This window comes from Solanum stenotomum, chromosome 8 (assembly GCF_019186545.1).
Source record: "Solanum stenotomum isolate F172 chromosome 8, ASM1918654v1, whole genome shotgun sequence".
Taxonomy (NCBI): Eukaryota; Viridiplantae; Streptophyta; class Magnoliopsida; order Solanales; family Solanaceae; genus Solanum; species Solanum stenotomum.
In genome coordinates this window covers 13,935,948-13,954,928 of record NC_064289.1, presented here as the reverse complement: position 1 = coordinate 13,954,928, position 18,981 = coordinate 13,935,948, and the positions used below count along the sequence as shown (strand labels likewise).

At 31.6% G+C, this 18,981-nt stretch overlaps 1 protein-coding gene across 2 annotated transcripts in view; it reads right to left on the bottom strand.

Moving 5' to 3' along the window:
* The window catches only part of LOC125875055 (inactive poly [ADP-ribose] polymerase RCD1-like), a 485,870-nt gene extending 471,003 nt beyond the window's left edge, over positions 1-14,867 (bottom strand). Inside the window, exons 1-7 of one of the 2 annotated variants that reach the window (XM_049556125.1) lie at positions 14,592-14,867; positions 11,861-13,079; positions 11,249-11,490; positions 10,324-10,397; positions 9,421-9,585; positions 9,214-9,309; positions 8,441-8,789 (exon numbers count right to left, since the gene is read on the bottom strand). In XM_049556125.1, coding sequence (XP_049412082.1) covers positions 8,682-8,789; positions 9,214-9,309; positions 9,421-9,585; positions 10,324-10,397; positions 11,249-11,490; positions 11,861-12,960 — 1,785 coding nt within the window. In that variant the 5' untranslated portion in view covers positions 12,961-13,079; positions 14,592-14,867 and the 3' untranslated portion in view covers positions 8,441-8,681. Of the gene's footprint in view, positions 1-8,440; positions 8,790-9,213; positions 9,310-9,420; positions 9,586-10,323; positions 10,398-11,248; positions 11,491-11,860; positions 13,459-14,591 lie in introns of those variants that run through there. The other variant, XM_049556124.1, reaches the window with a different exon arrangement.
* Positions 14,868-18,981: the final 4,114 nt, after the last annotated feature.

Genomic DNA, 18,981 nt, shown 5'->3' with positions numbered 1-18,981 from the left:
TTTTTTGTAAAAACAAATTATTAATTTGAAGGAAAGAGTCATACTCCCTCCGTCCACAATTAATTGTCATGGTTTCCTTGTTTAGAGTCAAACAATAAGAACTTTGACCAACATTTTACGATGTATATTTTCATCATATTGATATGCAAAAATTGCAACTTATAGTATTTTTCGTATAGTTTTGAATATCTAATTTTTTTTAAAAAAATATCGAATTAACGTAATCTAATTTAAATTGACTTTCGAAAAGCGCAACATGACAAATAAAAGTGGACAGAGGGAGTAACAGTGTCTCTAACTTATAGACTATTAATAATTAGATACATAATTAATGCACGACGATTGTGCCTGGGAATTCTGATAGCAAACAGACATAAAAAAAAGAAAAAAAAAAGGCCTACCCAAGAAGATACATTCTACTCTATAGATTAATTATTTAAAAAACAAGGAAGAAATCAAAATATTTATTTAAACAAACTGTAAAATAATGTTAAGTCAAGATTATTTTTTGAACCCCACAATAGTAATTTTCTTTTTCTGGAATACGTTGAATTTATTTACCAGTTGGATTTCCTAGGCTACCCCGCAGCATCGGAAGCATCGTGCAGATTTATATTAAGAAAATACTTGGAAATTTTAACCTAAAGTTAATCTTCTTTTATTTAAATATTTTCTTATAAATTAAAGTGTGAGAATATACATCGCTAAGCTATGGTTAAATAATAAAAACCTTCATCCTTGATCAGAGTCATCCCTTGTTAGAAAGCGTTTTAGCCCGACTTCACAACGTAAATCAATATTTAGTCAAACCTTCGATGTTGATAACAAACCTATATAGTCAACTATTCCTCGGTAACGAGAAGCGTATATATTACAAATATTCCTAATTGTAAAGATTTGGAATTTATATATATATATATATATAGGTTGGAAGCATCCAGGTTACGTTTGTCAGCAATCAATTTGTTTTTTACTTGTATTGGTGTTCCTTGTTTCATGCTAATTCTCAGCTTCCCTAGGCATTGGACATTAGAAGGAATCTTACATTAATACCGTTATTTCTTTAATCATATTCTAAGCATATATGCTAATTATTTTAATGTTACATCTCTATAGTTTTTACGAAATAAGAGAACGTTATTAAATACTTCGGAGACAAAATCAAGTGTGTACTCGAGCGAAGTACGTTTCATTTAATTATTTAGGTTTACATTGTTTTAATATATATTATGTGTTTCAAGAATGATTGATCTGACAATACCATATATGGTGCAAATGTTGAGCGAATTCATGATATCTTTTTTATTTGGGAAAAAAACTTAACTATACAAAAAAACACCTAAATAATAGCTATCTTTTTTTTATGATAGTGATGTCTGAGTCAATTTTGACACACCTAGCTTGACTAATTTCACGGAACATCTATCACCCTCCATCAACAATAGACACACGATATCTTCAAATTAATATACCACTACTAATTAGAAAACGGATTTTCGGTCATTGGTCAATTAATGTTGACTTTTCGAAGTGAAAAGGATATGGTATTTTTTTTTAATCAAGTGACCGTGAAAATGAAACATCGAACGTGACTACACTAGCTAGAGATTGGAATATTTTGCAAAATTCCAATAATTATTATCTTAGTTTTGAGATATTAAGCTTCTTTTTTCCTATAAGTAGAACCGTTAAAATGGCTTAGCTCGTGAGGCCAGCCTAATCGAACTTGCTAATCAGCTCGAGTTGAGCTTTATAAAAATAAATAAATCAACCCGTTCAAAAATTGAGATGTTTAGGTCAGATTTAGTCTAGGGTCATTGAATTTGTGACTATTTTTCAATTACATACTAAAAAGTGGCCACTAGTTGCTTTAATTTTGTCACTACATGAAGGTTAGCATGTAAAAGTTGGTTATGCTAATTTCATTTTTTTTTATGGTGTTGGTAGAATCTATACGCCGCAAATTAGTTTTTTAAAATTCAAAGTTTAAGTCAATTTTGGCAAAGATCTTAAGTGAATGTTGTTGTTGCTACTTAATTCTTGTACTTCTTCAAAGCTTCTGATTTGAATTTGCGCTCTGTCAAAGCTTAATATCAAATTTGAAAAGCCAGAATTTAAATTCATACATACGGATCTAAAGTAGGGCTATGTCAAAGCCTATCTTTAGATCTTAGGTCTAAGTCAGGGTTATTCTAAAGTTAGGCTCTTGTTGAGTCCAACTTCATATCCGTGATGAGCTTAAATTTGAGATCATATAACTAATTTCAACTTTAAACACCAGTATAATTTATTTAGACGACTAAACTTTAGAAACTCTGACTTATTTTAGATAGAAGTTTTAAAAATGGCTATTTGTACACTTGGCCCTCACGAGGATAAGGGATCACTACGATTGGAAGGCTACAAAAAGTGTATAACATTACGAGGACAATGAAAACGAAAGAAATTTTAATGAACCAACATTTAAATAGGTCACTATGGTTGAATGACATGATTTGGAAATTATTATAAATTAAATAAACAAATGGGTCAACATGTTCATTCAGTAGCCTAACTTTGAGCCAAACAAATGGCAGCAGTGAATTAAGTAGAAAAACATAAACTTAATTCCAAGAAATCACACTTGACTTTAGTAAGGAGTTAATAACTTTGATGGTCACTCAACTATCAACTTTTTTCATAGAAAGTCACTTAATTTTGATCTTCAACTCAAAAGTCACTCAACTATAAGATCTTTGCATTCAAAGTCACTCAACTTATTTAATTATTTTTTTCATTAAAATTTGCTGATGTGAAATTTTTATTTCTAGTTAAAATTTTAAGAAATAAACATATATCCATTTAAATCATTTAATAACCCGCCCACTTGACTTAACCCGTTAAAATATAATATTAACACTTTTATTTTACTCTTATTCTCCAAAGTTATTTTCTTGGTTTCCCATTCTTTCTCCTCTGCTTCTTTTTTTTTCTGTTTTTTTTTTAAAAAAAAAATCTCAATTTCAGCCTTTTCTTCCTTCTTTTAGTAAATCTTAGTTAAATAGGAATTAGATTGTGATTAAAATATTATTAGAAGGATGCAGGGTTGTACATGGAGGGTTTATTAAGAGAGAATCCATGGAAAAGCTCCGGATAATGCGAGTTCAGGTTCAGCCAATATCGAGAGGCTTTCTCGAAATAGGTTTTTTTTTTTATCCTTTCACCTTCATACGACGACTCTCATTAACAACATCATTTAAAGCTAACAATGCTAATGAACAATAACCAAAATAAAAAAGAAATCGGAGAAAAAATAAAAAAGAAATCAGAGACAAGAGAGAATGATTTAGTGAGATCAGAAATTGAGATATCCCTAACTAAAAGAAGGAAGAAGAGGCTGAAATTGAGAATTTAAAAAAAAAAAACGCAAAGGAGAACAGAGAAAATAATTTTGGAAAATAAAGGTAAATTAAGAGGGTCAATATTATATTTTTAGCGGGTTGGGTCAAGTAGAGCGGGTCATTAAATGGTTTAAATGGATATATGTTTATTTCTTAAAATTTTAGTTAGAAATAAAAATTCCACGTCAGCAAATTTTAATTGAAAAAACAATTAAATAGGTTGAGTGACTTTCTACGCAAAAATCTCATAGTTGAGTGACTTTTGAGTTGAAGATCAAAATTAAGTAACTTTCTGTGAAAAAAATTGATAGTTGAGTGACCATCAAAAATATTAACTCCTTTAGTAAGTATTGATCATGAGTTGTCAAATAATATATATATATTGTAATAGATATATCATGCAAATATATATGGTACGTGTGTACTGTGTTCTAATTGTAGTCTTAAACGCTCTACTAGTGATGAATAGTTATAATCTCAAATGTGCCTCAATTATTTGATATGGAATAATGTTTATGATCTTGTACAAAATACAGTCACTATTACTTACATACTACATTTTAATTAGTTTCATGAAGTTTCTTTTAATTTTGGCATTGGCTAGCTTTGAATATAACGTGATAAGTTCAACTTTTTTTTTTTTTTTNGAACAGAGAAAATAATTTTGGAAAATAAAGGTAAATTAAGAGGGTCAATATTATAGTTTTAGCGGGTTGGGTCAAATGGAACGGGTCATTAAATGGTTTAAATGGATATATGTTTATTTCTTAAAATTTTAGTTAGAAATAAAAATTCCACGTCAGCAAATTTTAATGAAAAAAACAATTAAATAGGTTGAGTGACTTTCTACGCAAAGATCTCATAGTTGAGTGACTTTTGAGTTGAAGATCAAAGTTAAGTGACTTTCTCTGAAAAAAGTTGATAGTTGAGTAACCATCAAAAATATTAACTCTTTTAGTAAAGTATTGATCATGAGTTGTCAAATAATATATTGTAATAGATATATCATGCAAATATATATGGTACGTGTGTACTGTGTTCTAATTGTAGTCTTAAATGATCTACTAGTGATGAATAGTTATAATCTCAAATGTGCCTCAATTATTTGATATGGAATAATGTTTATGATCTTGTACAAAATACAGTCATTATTACTTACTACATTTTAATTAGTTTCATGAAGTTTCTTTTAATTTTGGCATTGGCTAGCTTTGAATATAACGTGATAAGTTCAACTTTTTTTTTTTTTTTTACGAGGCAGCATCACCAAATGCCATTGAATCCTATTTTGAAAGTTAAAGGTCTTACTTCAGGTTACCTTTGCTTCGTTCCAATTTATGTGACATTGTTCGATCGGACATAAAATTTAAGAAATAAGAAAAGATTTTTTATATTTATCAAATTGTTTTTATTAAAGTCACTTTAGTGCTTACTTTTAGTTAACTTGTACGAAGATTCGATAGTGAGTCAAATTATGAATTTTTTAAATTTTTTTTAAGTAAACGTTGGGCTTGGATCATGGACTTGAACTTTTTTCTTCTTTTTTTCGTTTTTAATAACACACAAATATATATATATCGATGCACATAGAACTTCAGCTATCCTGATATATCGACTAGGTTTATCTCATTAAAAGAGTTAAATATGACAATCATCTAACAACAAAAAGTAAATATACGATTATACGTACGTAATCCTTGTTTCATGTGCATTAAAAGTATACACACTTATCTTTCTTTTTTTCATCTGAATTTCAAACAGTTAAAAAAACTTCTACTTTGACTTTGGTCTCACTACAATGTAAATATTTTCTCAACAAAGTAAAGAACGTATCCAATTTTCACCAAGTGTAACGACTATACAAAGTTTTTATATGCAAATTCCAGCTTGTGCGAATATATATATATACTATTTAAATTTGTTCGATATAAGAGACCGATTGATGACAATAATATCATAATAAAACAAAAAATGAGTGTGGAATTTAATCTTTTAAGAATAACATTTCACAAAAAAATGCATTAAATTATATTCTTCAAATATTCAGTCAAGCACTTACAGATTCCACATGCTTAACTTGGAAAAAGAGATGTTTAGAATAATTGACACCTGAATTAAACAAGATGCCATATAGTATATATGATAATTATATTTTTATTTTTATTTAATAAAAGATCAATAATCACAGCTTAGAAAGGAATCTTAAGAGCGACATATTTTCTTCTATTGCATATTTGATTAAATAAATCTTAACTTATTAGTGCATAATTTTCTTTTATTGACTTTGTTAATTAGTTTAGCAAAGAAATATGCTATTTATATTAATCATCTCTCTATATAGGTGAATTTATAATTTTCACTTCAATCTTTATGATATCACTTTACTCATTACTTTTTACAATTACGATTTCAAAATGTAATATTTATTGAAATTTTAATGATATTTAATTATACGTATATTTAAGCTTTGTATTAAATTTTGAGTTCAATTAAACTCATAATTTATTAGCGCTCTACATCCACCATTGTGTCAATAACAATCATAAAACTAAGTTACAATAAGTACTCATACATTATATATGTTCATTTTGATTTAAAAACCGATTTATATTTACACGTTACACCGGACATTACTTCCAAAAAGAAATCTTTCTTCAAAATTCAAATCAAAGAAAGATTGGTTTATTCTCTCTCATAATTCGTCGATCAAATTAATGATTCTCCTTTTAAATTAAACAAATATGTCTTGCTTAAAATATAAAGCAAACATACAATTAAATTAATGAAAGGAAAAAGAGTGAATAAATACTTGTTATATATAGTGCACAAAAAGAACTATAACTTAAATAGGAAAAGATATTGTCCATTAATTCCTTAGAATTTTATTCTTTCAATGACTTAGCCAACTGGGAAAAATTCTCAAACCAGATAATTCTTAGAAATAGACCCTACAATTGGTACAAGAATAAGAAAGAAAAATCATATCATTTTCAATATATTCCCTAATCTATTAAGACATTTTCCCATGAGAGAATGATACAAAATAACTATCCTTCCTTTACAAGCAAAAAAGATAAATATTCTTAAAGTAGACTTGACCATACCTGAATAAATAAATAAATAAAAAGAATTAATTAAGGATGATTTGTTTTCAAATAAATGAAATTAAAGTTTTTTTTTGGTTTTTCGGCTCGGTGTTCCGAGCCTATATTGGAGCCCCGACTAAATTTGGATTGCGCACTACAGAACTCATTAGGGGTGGTGCTCCCAACAAGCCATATTCAGGGCTCAAACCTAAGACCCGATGAAATAGTTTCACAACTACACCATAACCCATGTTAGTAAATTAAAGTAATAATTGACACTTATTTTTTTTCCAACGTAGGTATAGGATCTTTTTAAATTATAAGACTAGTAGAAAATGTCAAAAAGTTGAAAACATATTGAATCTTTTATGAAGATGAAGAATTTAAATAAACAAGTGAACCTCTTCGAAATGCCATACATTTTTAATGACAAAGACTTGAAGAAAATTATGTTCAGATTTTTCGACAAGAACCCATTAACACTTTGCTTTTAATTATTCTTGATTCTTTTTATGACCCAAATAGTTTAATTCTTTAAAAAAAAAAAAAACAAAAAAAAAAAAAAAGGAATATTGTGAAGGTACATAATTATATTATTAACCGATAAGTTCACTAATCAGAATAACAATGTACTACTAATGGGACTTATACCTAACCATTCAATAGTATAAAATCTTCAACGGAATGGGAAAAGAAAAAAACGATCTCATAGGGTGTGTTTAATACGGACGAAAATGTTTTCCAATTTTTCATATTGGCCTTGTCCTCTCCACCACTCAACACACCATCACTTCCATTGCCAATGGCAAAGCCATGAATTTGGCAAAGAATGTACAAGTTTTCTTATCAGTCGTGTTACAGATGTGCAAAGTTAAATATACACTCATAATAGCTAACATTTTAACCTCTGTACATCACATAATTTTTTAACAAAGCTTGTACACCGGACCACCCTTCGCCTAAGGTGGCCCCGTCCATCCCATCCACACCACCCCACACCCCTATCCCCCACCTCTCGCTTATTAAACACAAAAAAAAAAAAAACAAGTAAAAAAGAATCACTTATTCTTTTAAAAAATATTTTCCTTTGTAACGAACACACTCATAGTTGTAAAACTGACCTTTCTTCTACAATAGTAACAGAGAATTATTGAACGACAATCCATAAGGCATATTTATTGTGATCTATTAATGGTTGAACTCTGGTCATTGCCCATAATTTTCTCATTTTTTTTCTGTAGTTCCATTTCCTTCAATCAAGAATGAAAGAAATGACATTAGTAGTCATTGAGGTGGGGACATTTTTATACAACATGCAAGTCCAATCAATCAAAGAAACTCACGGACAGAAACACTGATCCAAATTGGGACAAGTAGTAACATTCATTTACATACTACAAATTAGGAATGGTAGAAACTATACCAACTCTTAACTCACCATCTTTGTAATGTTACCTTCATCAACCTACAACTATGTCAAACATCCTTAAGTCATGGACAGCCTCACCTGGGAACTAGCACACCAATAATTTTACGAGATCGAGCTTTTCCTGAGTCGTTGCTCACATGTTGTTAATACAAACCCTATATCTAGCAGCTCAATGGCTCAGACATGCCCTTGATGAGAACAGCAACATGTAGACTCTTATAGCCTCATGAGAAGGGAAAAACTCGAAGTGTGTGAATGAAGTGTTACATATAATTGGCATAAAGCCAATTGTACACACAGCTTGGACACAAGCTCATACAAACCCATAAATATTGGAGACATGATCACCAAACAGTAAGAGAAAAACGGAGAAACAAGAATGTTACACAAGGTGAGCAACATTCATACCAGCAATAGTATAGACCAAAAGCTGATGCCGTGAGTTGGGCAATTCACAGTATCCCAGTTTTGATGCATTGCCATATACCATCTTCATGGATACAGTTAGAGAGATCTCTTACAAGACACACACTCACACATATATATGGATCAAAGGCAGAACGAGGATGAAATATAAACTTCAAAGACAAACTTTATAAGCATTCATTTCAAAGAGTAGCTGAAACTAAACTGTTAAGCTAGTTCGAAAAAAGGAAACTAACTACTTTAGGAATCCATATTCTAGGACAAAAGATCAGATGTTTTACCATCACATTACTGTAGGAAAGGAAATCCAACAATCTAAACAATCTCACTACAACAGAGAGAAGGTGTTCCACATAATGGTTACTCGGTCTGTGGCTCTAGCCAATGGAATTGGGCAGTATTTCCTTTGAAGGCAGCACTTTGTGGCTCTTGCTTTGGCTGAACCAATTCAATGGGTTTAGATTGTATCTGCCAAAGAGAAACAAAATACAAAGAAGTAAACAAACAATAAGATAAAATAAATAAAAAGTAAAAGAAGGAACACTTCGGCTCATTTGACTTTGCAAAGAAGAAACGATGATCTCGGCATAAACCAAGGTAACTGGATACCAATTTCACTCCCTTGTAAGTAACTCATGCAATATGTAATTAATTTATGCGGAGTGATAGAATATAGATTGAGAAAATGCATTTATTAACAAAAATGGATTAGAATACCTAAAATAGTGCAAATACCCTTACTTATATCCATTTTTACTTTAAAAAGTAAATATAAGCCAGCTTACTTTAAAGTAAAGCATGTGTAATAAATATAAGGCAGCTCTCAATTTAGACAACAAGTCACTTGACATGTAACATCACAAATTCTCAAGATACAAGGCACAGGACATACCTTGCACAGCAAACTTTTCATTGTGGACTTCAACAGTGTATCGCCTACAATAAACCTCAACCGTTTCTCAAATTCATCCCTACATATCTTCTTGAACTATCAATGTCGGAGAAGGAACCATAAGAGAAGAAAATCATTAGAACAACAAGATGAAATACAAAAATTCAGGTGTAAAATGAGAGGAAAAGATTCTATATATATACAAACCTCAAGCAACTCAAGATTTCTAGTAACATGGTTCATTTTCTCAGCAGTTACTTCATTGGAGATTGCATCAATCAACAAGGAAAATGGCACCCCAAGGGACTTTGGAATCCTCGTAGCCTCTTCTAGGGCCAACTTAACCAGTGATATTTGATAACGATGACTTCCCTAAAGATGAAATACAAAGACTGTTACCTAAAAAGATCTGCAGTTAATTGATGAACAGATACAATTCCAGCAAGGCTGCAAAACAGACATGTTTCTTGTAGGACACGTAAAACAGAAATGTTTCTTGTGCGACAGATGAATAATACCGGTGTTTAAGCACGTGCAAGAGCAATTACTATGCCTTTGTAATGGTGGATGCAGATTATTTGTTGCACCACATACCTTATACTAGTACTTTACAATTGCAAGCCCGTTAAATAATATCAAACAGTCATCTTGAGAGTACTTTATCAAGTGCCTATGTCATCAATGATGTCCTATATAACTAGCATGCATCTGAGGAAGTAACTCAATCATTGATCAAGAAGATAAATCGATACAATAAATATAAGCAGCAAACATGTCAAAGCATATAAAATAACTTTCTGTTTTTTGATGTTCACTCATTTTGCCAAAGAAATTCAAGACATGGTCTTTCGAATTAGTGAACTTCATGTTCCTCTTCTTTGCCCATTGTGCTTGATTTCTTTAGAAGTTTTTCAAAATCCTAAATTAATTTCAAGGTCATATTATCAGACAGTTCATTTCGCTTTTGCTGCATGTCCAACACTGTCTCTCCACAACTCCCCCCATCTTTCAGTTCAATGAAGATCATATAATCAAATCCCCCCAACTACCTAAGTGTACAATATTTGTAGCTTAACTTCCCAAGTCCTTCGGAAATGTATTTGTGGGTACCTGTTCCACAGGGCCCCAAGGACAAGTATTGACACCTGAGACATCAATCCGACTATCATTTCCAAAGCGGGGTCCTGTAAAAAGCGTGGTAGCGTTAATTCAAGTGCTGCATGATTTTTCAATGAGAAATATTTAAAGTTTTCTGCAATTTTTAAAATGCTAAAAATATTTAAGTTGACAAGAATCCTAATAAAAACCTGAAATCAGCAACAAACTTGTCACTTTCATTTATTTCACAGATCTAGAGAACATTGAGAATTTCACCTCATAATTCTTATATTCAAAGTTTTTCCGGAAAGCAAATGTCTCAAAGGAAATATACTATAATTGATCATAGTTTGGAAAAATAAGAGTATATAGTTGATAATATACCGTGTCTAAACCAAAATTGGTTCTCCTATTTCACTTCCCAGTCAAATGAATAATCCTTAACTAAGGCATAAATACTTCTTGTTACTTTGAAATGAAACAAATGTAGCTAGCTATACTTTCGACACACTTACTAAATAACTAACTCTTATTGCCAAAAGACTAACTAACTTGAAATCCAATTTTAACTCCAAAAATTCATTGAGAAGAAATTGGTTACGAGGAAAACTAGGGCCCAAGTACAGTTAAGATACTACGAGGAAAACTAGGGCCCAAGTACAGTTAAGATACTGTACTTTTTTCTGGCATTTGACTTTCACAAAGATAAAAGTGAATATGATACTTCTGAAAAGTTTAACAAATAAGGATGAAGTTTCCATTTCAAGGAAAAGGACGTGGGAATGGCCCGACATGAAAAGAGAGAGTAATGTGAAGCAGGCTCCATGGTTGTAGACACTAACAACAGTTTCAAAAAAAACTGTTAAGTTATAAGGCCTATACAGTCGTGTCATCCTGTCATCCTGATGCTTCAATATAGGAACAAAGTGGACATTACCTTCAGCTCCTGGAGGAATTTTGAAGCTCACAACACACACTGGGTATATATGTGTATTCAAATTCATATTCCAAACAACATAATGAGTAGGATTCTCGAGATCATCAACTCCACTATCGTATTTTTCGTCACTGGGATGCCATTGTTCAGATCCGCAGTGCAAAGGTTCCACATTACCCAAAATTACATGAGCAAAAACCATGTGATGTACGCCATTTTCATCAGCATCGCAATTAATAGCACTGGAAGAGAGGAAGAGAGATAAAATATGAAGGTTGATGTTAGATCCTCAAAGAAAACAATAACAGACATAAACAAGACAAAAAAGAAAGCTTTCTTTGTTAGTCATGTGGAGATTCATATTACGAATCATACAAGAATATAAGTCACTCCTTTTCACTGAAAATAAAAGAAAACCTGCAGCATTCTTTTCTTTAGGGATTAGGTATTGTTTTCCTCTTTTTCTTTCTGAGGGGGGAAGCCGTCAAATGATTAGGAAGTACCAAATCAGAAAAAGCTTTTAATCTGATAACTGACCACAGTTTGACCTTGCTGAAAATGCAAAATATAGTCAGTTATGAATGATGTTCGATAAAGAGAAGGTATTCAAACCTTTTGGAGGCACAATGGAGAGCACTAAGGTGAACTCCAACTCCAAATTTAGGCCTATACTTAGGTCCTCCAGGTGCAAGGCCGTACTTCATAATTGTAGATATCAAATCTTTGGAAGCGGCAAGCCAAGCATATCGAACATTTGCGTTTCCACGATATTTTTGCGTTATTTCAACCTGCTTCTCAAAGAGTTCCAAGCGAGTTCTCAAATAATTACTAGAGCATTTGGTAATTTTGATCTCATCCTTGTTGGGGATAACATTCATTCCCATAATAAACATATTTTCGACAGATTCTGCATTCACCAATTTCAGGCTAGCTACTGAGTCAGGAGACGGTGTTTCCTGGTTCTGTTTATTTTCTGCAACTTGTTCCATTTTTGCATCTGATTTTTTATAATCAGTAAATTCTTGACTATCTTTAGGAGGATATACTTTAATCCTCTTATAACCGATATTTGACTCTTCCACATCTTCTTCCAAATTACGATTATCCAGTCCATTTAAGTCAATGTCGAGTTGCAACTTAATATCAGTTATCCTATCTGGCTCAGTTGTCATGAACTCTTCAGTTCTCTTTGACAGGGTTCCCAAATTCCCATGTATTTCACTACTGATAAGATACGACTCAGGGAAGAAACACCTACCTACTTCATCTATCCAGGCAATAGGTTTCTGTAAACCATTTATCATATCTATTTGAACCATATGTAGAGTATCAAGAATTATATGAAAGTCACAAACTTTCACCTCAATAACAGCCTTTTTTGCCCGAAAATCTTCTTTAACTATAGGAATAATATCTTGAGGGAAGTCGGTCCATTCACCGTTCTGATAAAACAGTACACGTTGCGGCAGTCTGCTTCTCTTAAAGTTCAGGTAGTTCTTGTGTACAGATTTCCTGAGATGTGATTGACAATTAGACTTGCAGTCAACGATCCTTTTCCTCTTCTCAAGCTTGCTATCACAGTTGGATTGAATTGATATTTTCTCACTGCTGGCTCTAAACAAATGTGCCAAATTCTGAGAAGCCACTTTACTCTTTGCTCCAACCACAGTCCTACGGCCACTATCTAACAATCCAACCCCCTTTGGTTCCATTTTATCTACAGATAAACTATCGATTTACAAGTACCAAACAAAAAGGCTAAATACTAATAGTAAAAACCATCTGTAATAAATTTCCGGGAAGCCACATCATATAGAAGAAAATGCAAAACCTAGCAAAGAAAAACAAATAGGAAGTCAATCAGTCAAAAAAGGAATCCATAACAGCATCTTCATGAATATATCAGTTGACTGCAACTTAAAGGGCTTTGTCCAGCTTCATTTTTTTTAGAAAGCAGATACTCGACAAATTGAACAAAGGCATTCCATAGAAATATAGAAGTCCATGCATATGTTATTAAAGCAACCGATGCCAAGTGAACACTTGAATAGCTAATTGGTCTAAGTTTCTAACACAAAAGTATACACCATACTTGACCACAGGAAAGGTGAGAAGATAAAACATTGAAATGCATCCAACTGAAGTCACAAACCATTTACCATTTTTGAAAACAGAGATATATTATATTCTAAGAGGAACAAGAAAGTGTGCACAGAACATAGGTTAGTTTGAGATACTAACCAACTTCTGCACTGCACGGCGATTGCTGTACAAGTCAATTTTTTCCATAAAGTCGGTGTAAAGTCAACAAATTCTTACCTTTTGCACAATGCTAAGCTAACAGAGATAATCTAATTGGCCTCCTCTGAAATGTAAATTTTGTCAGTTTCCAAATCAAAAGCAAATGTACAATTCATAAATAGATGTTTGAAATCAAACTTCTGCACTACAAAGCAATAAATAATAGGAAAAAAAAACAATAATTTTTTTCTAAAAAAAAAAAGAGAGGTCAATGTTCTCCATCAGTATTTTTCCTAAATATATTGATCCCACATCATAGTCCACCATTTCTCTTCTCAAAGAGAGGAGATTTTTCTCTATCCCAATCCACCCATCCCTTCGTCCTATCATATTATTGTATGCGAAAGACATCCTTGCTTAGAACTCCCCTATATATACACACACATATACACACTCCCTCCCTCTCTCTCTCTCCCATTTTACCTGTCGTTTTAACTCAAAAATTTGTCTCAAATAATTGTAACTTAAAAAATTCATAAGTAAAGTTGGCAATTGTTTCCAACTATAACCCTTAACATTAAAGAAGTAGTAGTTCTTTTTAATACTGCTAAATCCTCAAAAAACATATGAGAAATACTCCCTAGGGTTTGAACTCATTCCCATTTCAAGACTACTTTAAAAACTTTCACGAATTTAAATTATTTAAAAAAAAATGTAGGTTTTGAAAAGATCTTTCACAGATAAACGCCACCTACTATTCAATTTTTTTAACTTTGATTTTCTCTACCAAACCCTAACTTTCAAATCACTAATATAATAAAAAAAAATCAAATTTAACCTCTTAAACTCCTCCCAGTCTAATACCCACCATATAAAAAGGCAAAAAAATGGTAACATCAAATAGGAAATCAGTCATAAACAAGCAACTAAACTCAATTAAATCGCAAAATTAAACCCAGAAAAAACTTAAAATGCAAGCGGATACTCCCAGAAAATCAAAATCAGGTCACAACATTTCCAGAATATAGCAAATCGAAACAGATTAATTCAGATCCTTAAACTTTTACAAGAAAAACAATCATAAACAAAAAGGGATTCTTACCACGATAACAGATATACTTCATTGATTAAAAAAAAATGTTATCAAAGCGCAGAGCGGAGAAAACAAAGCAAAGCAAAGCAGATTAGTAGATGATATCAGTGAAAAAATTAGTAATTTTTTTTGTTCAATTGTTTTGTGAAATTCAACTACAACTAAGAATGATTTTATATATAATACAATGGTTTTGAGAAATTCAACTACTAGTATACAACATTAATTACTGGATTATCCAAATTTTATTACGTTGTAGACTTTGAATATTTGGGGTTTTATAGCTTTGCTTAGGCGCAAAGAAAAGGAGGAAAAAGATAACGGCACATAGAGAGGAAAAAAAAACTACTTGGCCCTTTTTTGTTTTACTATCTAAAATGGAGAATATATAGTTTTCTATAGTATTGATTTTTTTTCCTTTAATAAATTTAAAATTATGTAAATTAGTATATTTAAACAATAGAAAATTTGGTGCTATTTGTTGGAATGAGAAAAGTAAATTATTATTTTTCCGAACTTTAAATAAAAAATTTAAAAAATTGTTACTATAACAATAAATTCATACACATTATGAGAAAACACAATATTATGAGATCATATTGATCACTCGTAATCATCAATATTAATTGTATTAAAACTTGTGATAGTCTTGTAAATTCATAAACTAAGATCTTAGCAAGAAAAAATGTTTGGAGCACATTGAGGGGATGAGATTGAAGCCACTAATTTCAAGTGTCATATATGAGGAAATCCAACTTGAGACTAGAAATTAAATAATCAGGTTCAATGGAAAAAAACGAATCATAAAATGACTCGTTAGAAATGCACTAATATTAATTTGTATTCTCTCCTTATAATGTAAGTGCATCTATCCTGTAATGATTTGTGGAGGTTGAATTTACGAACTCTTAGGGTGTGTTTGGTATGGAGGAAAACATTTTTCAATTTTCTCATGTTTGGTTAGCTTCAAAGGTTTTCCGAATCAACTCATTTTCCTCAAATTTAAGGAAAATGACTTCCCTTCAAAAATTAAGGAAAACATTTTCCAAAACTCTCCTCCAATTTTAAATTACATTTTTTTTTTTGAAAAAATCAATTTTTTTTATCCCTACCCCCAAACCAGCCCCTCCCCCCAAGTCCCCACCAAAGAAAAAAAAATCACAACTTAAAATTTTATTTATGAAAAATGGTTCAAATTTTAAAACTTTCGATTCAAAAGTTTGTTTTTTAAAAAAAATTAAAAATTTCAATTTTTTATTTTCTTTAACCCACACCTACCCCAACCCCCTACCCACCCCCAACCACCCCCCACCAAAAAAAAAGTTAAAGCTGGTTTTTAAAAAAATATTTTCAACTTTATTTTTTTTATTTTTTTACCCCCCATCCCACCCCCGCCAACCCCCTATCAGCTCCCCTCCCCTCGCCCCACTTTTAAGTTTTTTTAAAAAAACAATTCCAAATTCCAATTTTTATTTTTTAATTCCACCCCAACCCTACCCTCGACCCCCTCCCCCCACCCACCAGCCCCTCCCCCCTCCAAAAAATAAATTAAGTTTGTTTTTTTTTTTAAAATCCAATTTCAATTTCTTTATTTTTTAACCCCACCCCACCCCTACCCTCGAATCCCCCCACCAATCCTCTACTAGCCCCCCAACCCCCCACTCCAAAAAAAAAAATTAAGTTTGTTCTTAAAAAATATTTTTTATTTCAAATTTTTGTATTTTTACCCCACCTCACCCCTACCCTCCCCCTGGCAGGCCCCTACCAACACACCCCTCCCCCCTCCACCCATCAAAAAAAATTAATTTTGTTTTTTAAAAATATTTTCAATTTCAAAAATTATTTTTTACTCTCTAGTAAAAATAAAAGATATTTTCTCAAAAATATTTTTCATTCATAAAGCAAACACTAAAAGATATTTTCCGAAAAATATTTTCTACCCACCAATCAAACATGAAAAAATAAGTCAAAAATCCACTTGTTTTTCAGCATACCAAACACACCCTTAATGAAAGTTTTTATCTTGTATAAGTGGGGTGTCATAATTATAGGAGCATCATTAACAAATTTCACATATGTGAATGTAAAAGTAGGTCACTTTCTATGAAAATGCACTTGTTCTCAAAAACATCATGAAAATTGGGATAGCACGAGGCAGTAATGTGTTGGATATTAAAATTTATGTCAACACCTTGGTTATTATGTGTAAATATTGATATTTCATTTCCCTTAAATGGCATAATTCATGTCTAAGAGTAATACTGACTCTAGAGTAAATGTTATTATTTTAATAAGTAAATGTTCATATAGAGCATACCTTCATTATGTATAATAGTCCCTCTTCAATTAAATTAGTGAATAGCTCTCTTATTTTAATATTAAAAGGATCAGTGGGATTGTTGGTCCTTTTACATTTTAATATTATAATGCAAGATGAAGTTATTATCCATCCTCTGACTTGGTGAATCATATCAATTTTCTTTGTGATATTTGTGCCTCGGTACTTTCATCAATTATGATAGAATGTAGTCATTAGTTATTTGTAACTTTTGTAATCTCTCACTCATTATTCACTTATTATTCTACCTAGGATTGCTTATTTGACATATCAGACGAATAATTTTGCTTAACCGTTTGATCTATCAATTATTAATTTTTAAATGTACGAATCCGCTAGTCAACCGACAAGAAATCGATTGGTTTGATTCGGTAATGGAATAGCAATAATCGAACGATGCATCAGATTAGCAGCCAAGCTTGAGACTTGGGTAATTGAGTAGCCCAAATTCCTAATCAGAGAACAAAATTGAACAAGAAGAGTCGAAAATTAGTATTACTATTAGGGTTAGTAGTTATAAAGTAATATAATAATAAATACAACAAAAAAATAAATGTGCTTTGAGTTTTCAATTTAGGACTAACGGTATATAATTATATATTATGGCAAAATATTAAACGAAGCTTTAATCTTTAGGGTTAATATTATATGTTTTTAATTAGTTTATATATCTAGAGTAAAGGTGTACGTATGATAACTCTTAACGGCTTAATTGTTTACCAAATAAGGAAATTGAGTAATCCGTTCCCGCATTGATTAGCCGTTAATTATGAAATTTTAATTCATTCACTATCCCTTTATCCGATAACCCAATACCAATAAGCCAATGAGCTAATTTTATATTGTTTTATCGATTACAATTCGATTTTGAACACCCCTACTCCATGCCATTCTCCACAGCCTTCAACGTGCGAGATAAAAAACCTAACCCCGTTAGAGCTAAATACAGATTCCACCATTGTTGTTTCGATGATACTTAAAGGTCATTTTCATTATGCTAACATAACCTTTGAATGCAGATCATTGATGGAGCGGCTCAGAATCTCAACCCTGGTGTATGTGTACATGAGCAGAATATGGTAACGTATGTGCTAGCTAAGGAGGGAGCAACCAGAGGGAACCACGATGCCCCTAATTTTTTTTCTAGGAGCATTACGTTTTGCAAAACTTGAACTCAAGGTCATACCACAATCAAACATTCAAACATAGGGGATCCCCATCCAGTTTTGTATTAGACACTTTCTGATTTTCTAAAATGAAATTCGTGATTAATAAAAAAACTCATGTTAGTAATTTACTTATCCCATTTACTACCTCATAATCTTCCTATTCATTGTAAGGAGGAATTCTTCATCTATAAATACTAATGCTCTTACTTTGTTTTGTAGAGAAAAAAATATAGAGTAAGAAAAGATGAGAAGCATTATTGTGTTGAGGTTCATATAGTCATACTGTGAAAGAGAGAGTTAAAACATAAAAATATATATCTCATTTTATGGTATAATACACCACGCCACACGATTCTTTCGCGAAGCGCTCTTTCCACTCCTGCCCCCGCAAGCAAAGAGGTTTCAAGATAGCAGGCGACCAAAAAGCTCCGAGCAAATCTTCTAGAGAGCATACCCTTAGTTTCGACTCTTTCTCTATTCTAAAACGAAAAATAGAAAAAAGAAAAAGAAGCCAATTTTTTTTCTATGAACCCCTTCCACCAGATTACTTTACTGACTGTAATTCATTCAAAAAAAGTAAAGGAACTGGTTTCACAAAAGGGCTCTCAAAAGCGATCTAATACCTACCGGAGGATGTCATATCATCTAAATTTAAGCTGATGTTAGAAATATTTATTTTAGGAGTAAAGAAGAGTGAGATTCAATTATTCAATTTTTGGAAAATGTGCATCAACATTCGATTTGCTTCAAAAAATTTCAACTTTAATTCAATTTAATTCGATAGTTTAATTCAGTGAAAATGAGTGAGATAAAATATGGAGCAAATCAATAACTAAAAGTCTAAAAGACTTCAAACTTTTTAATATGCAGCAAACACACACACATATATATT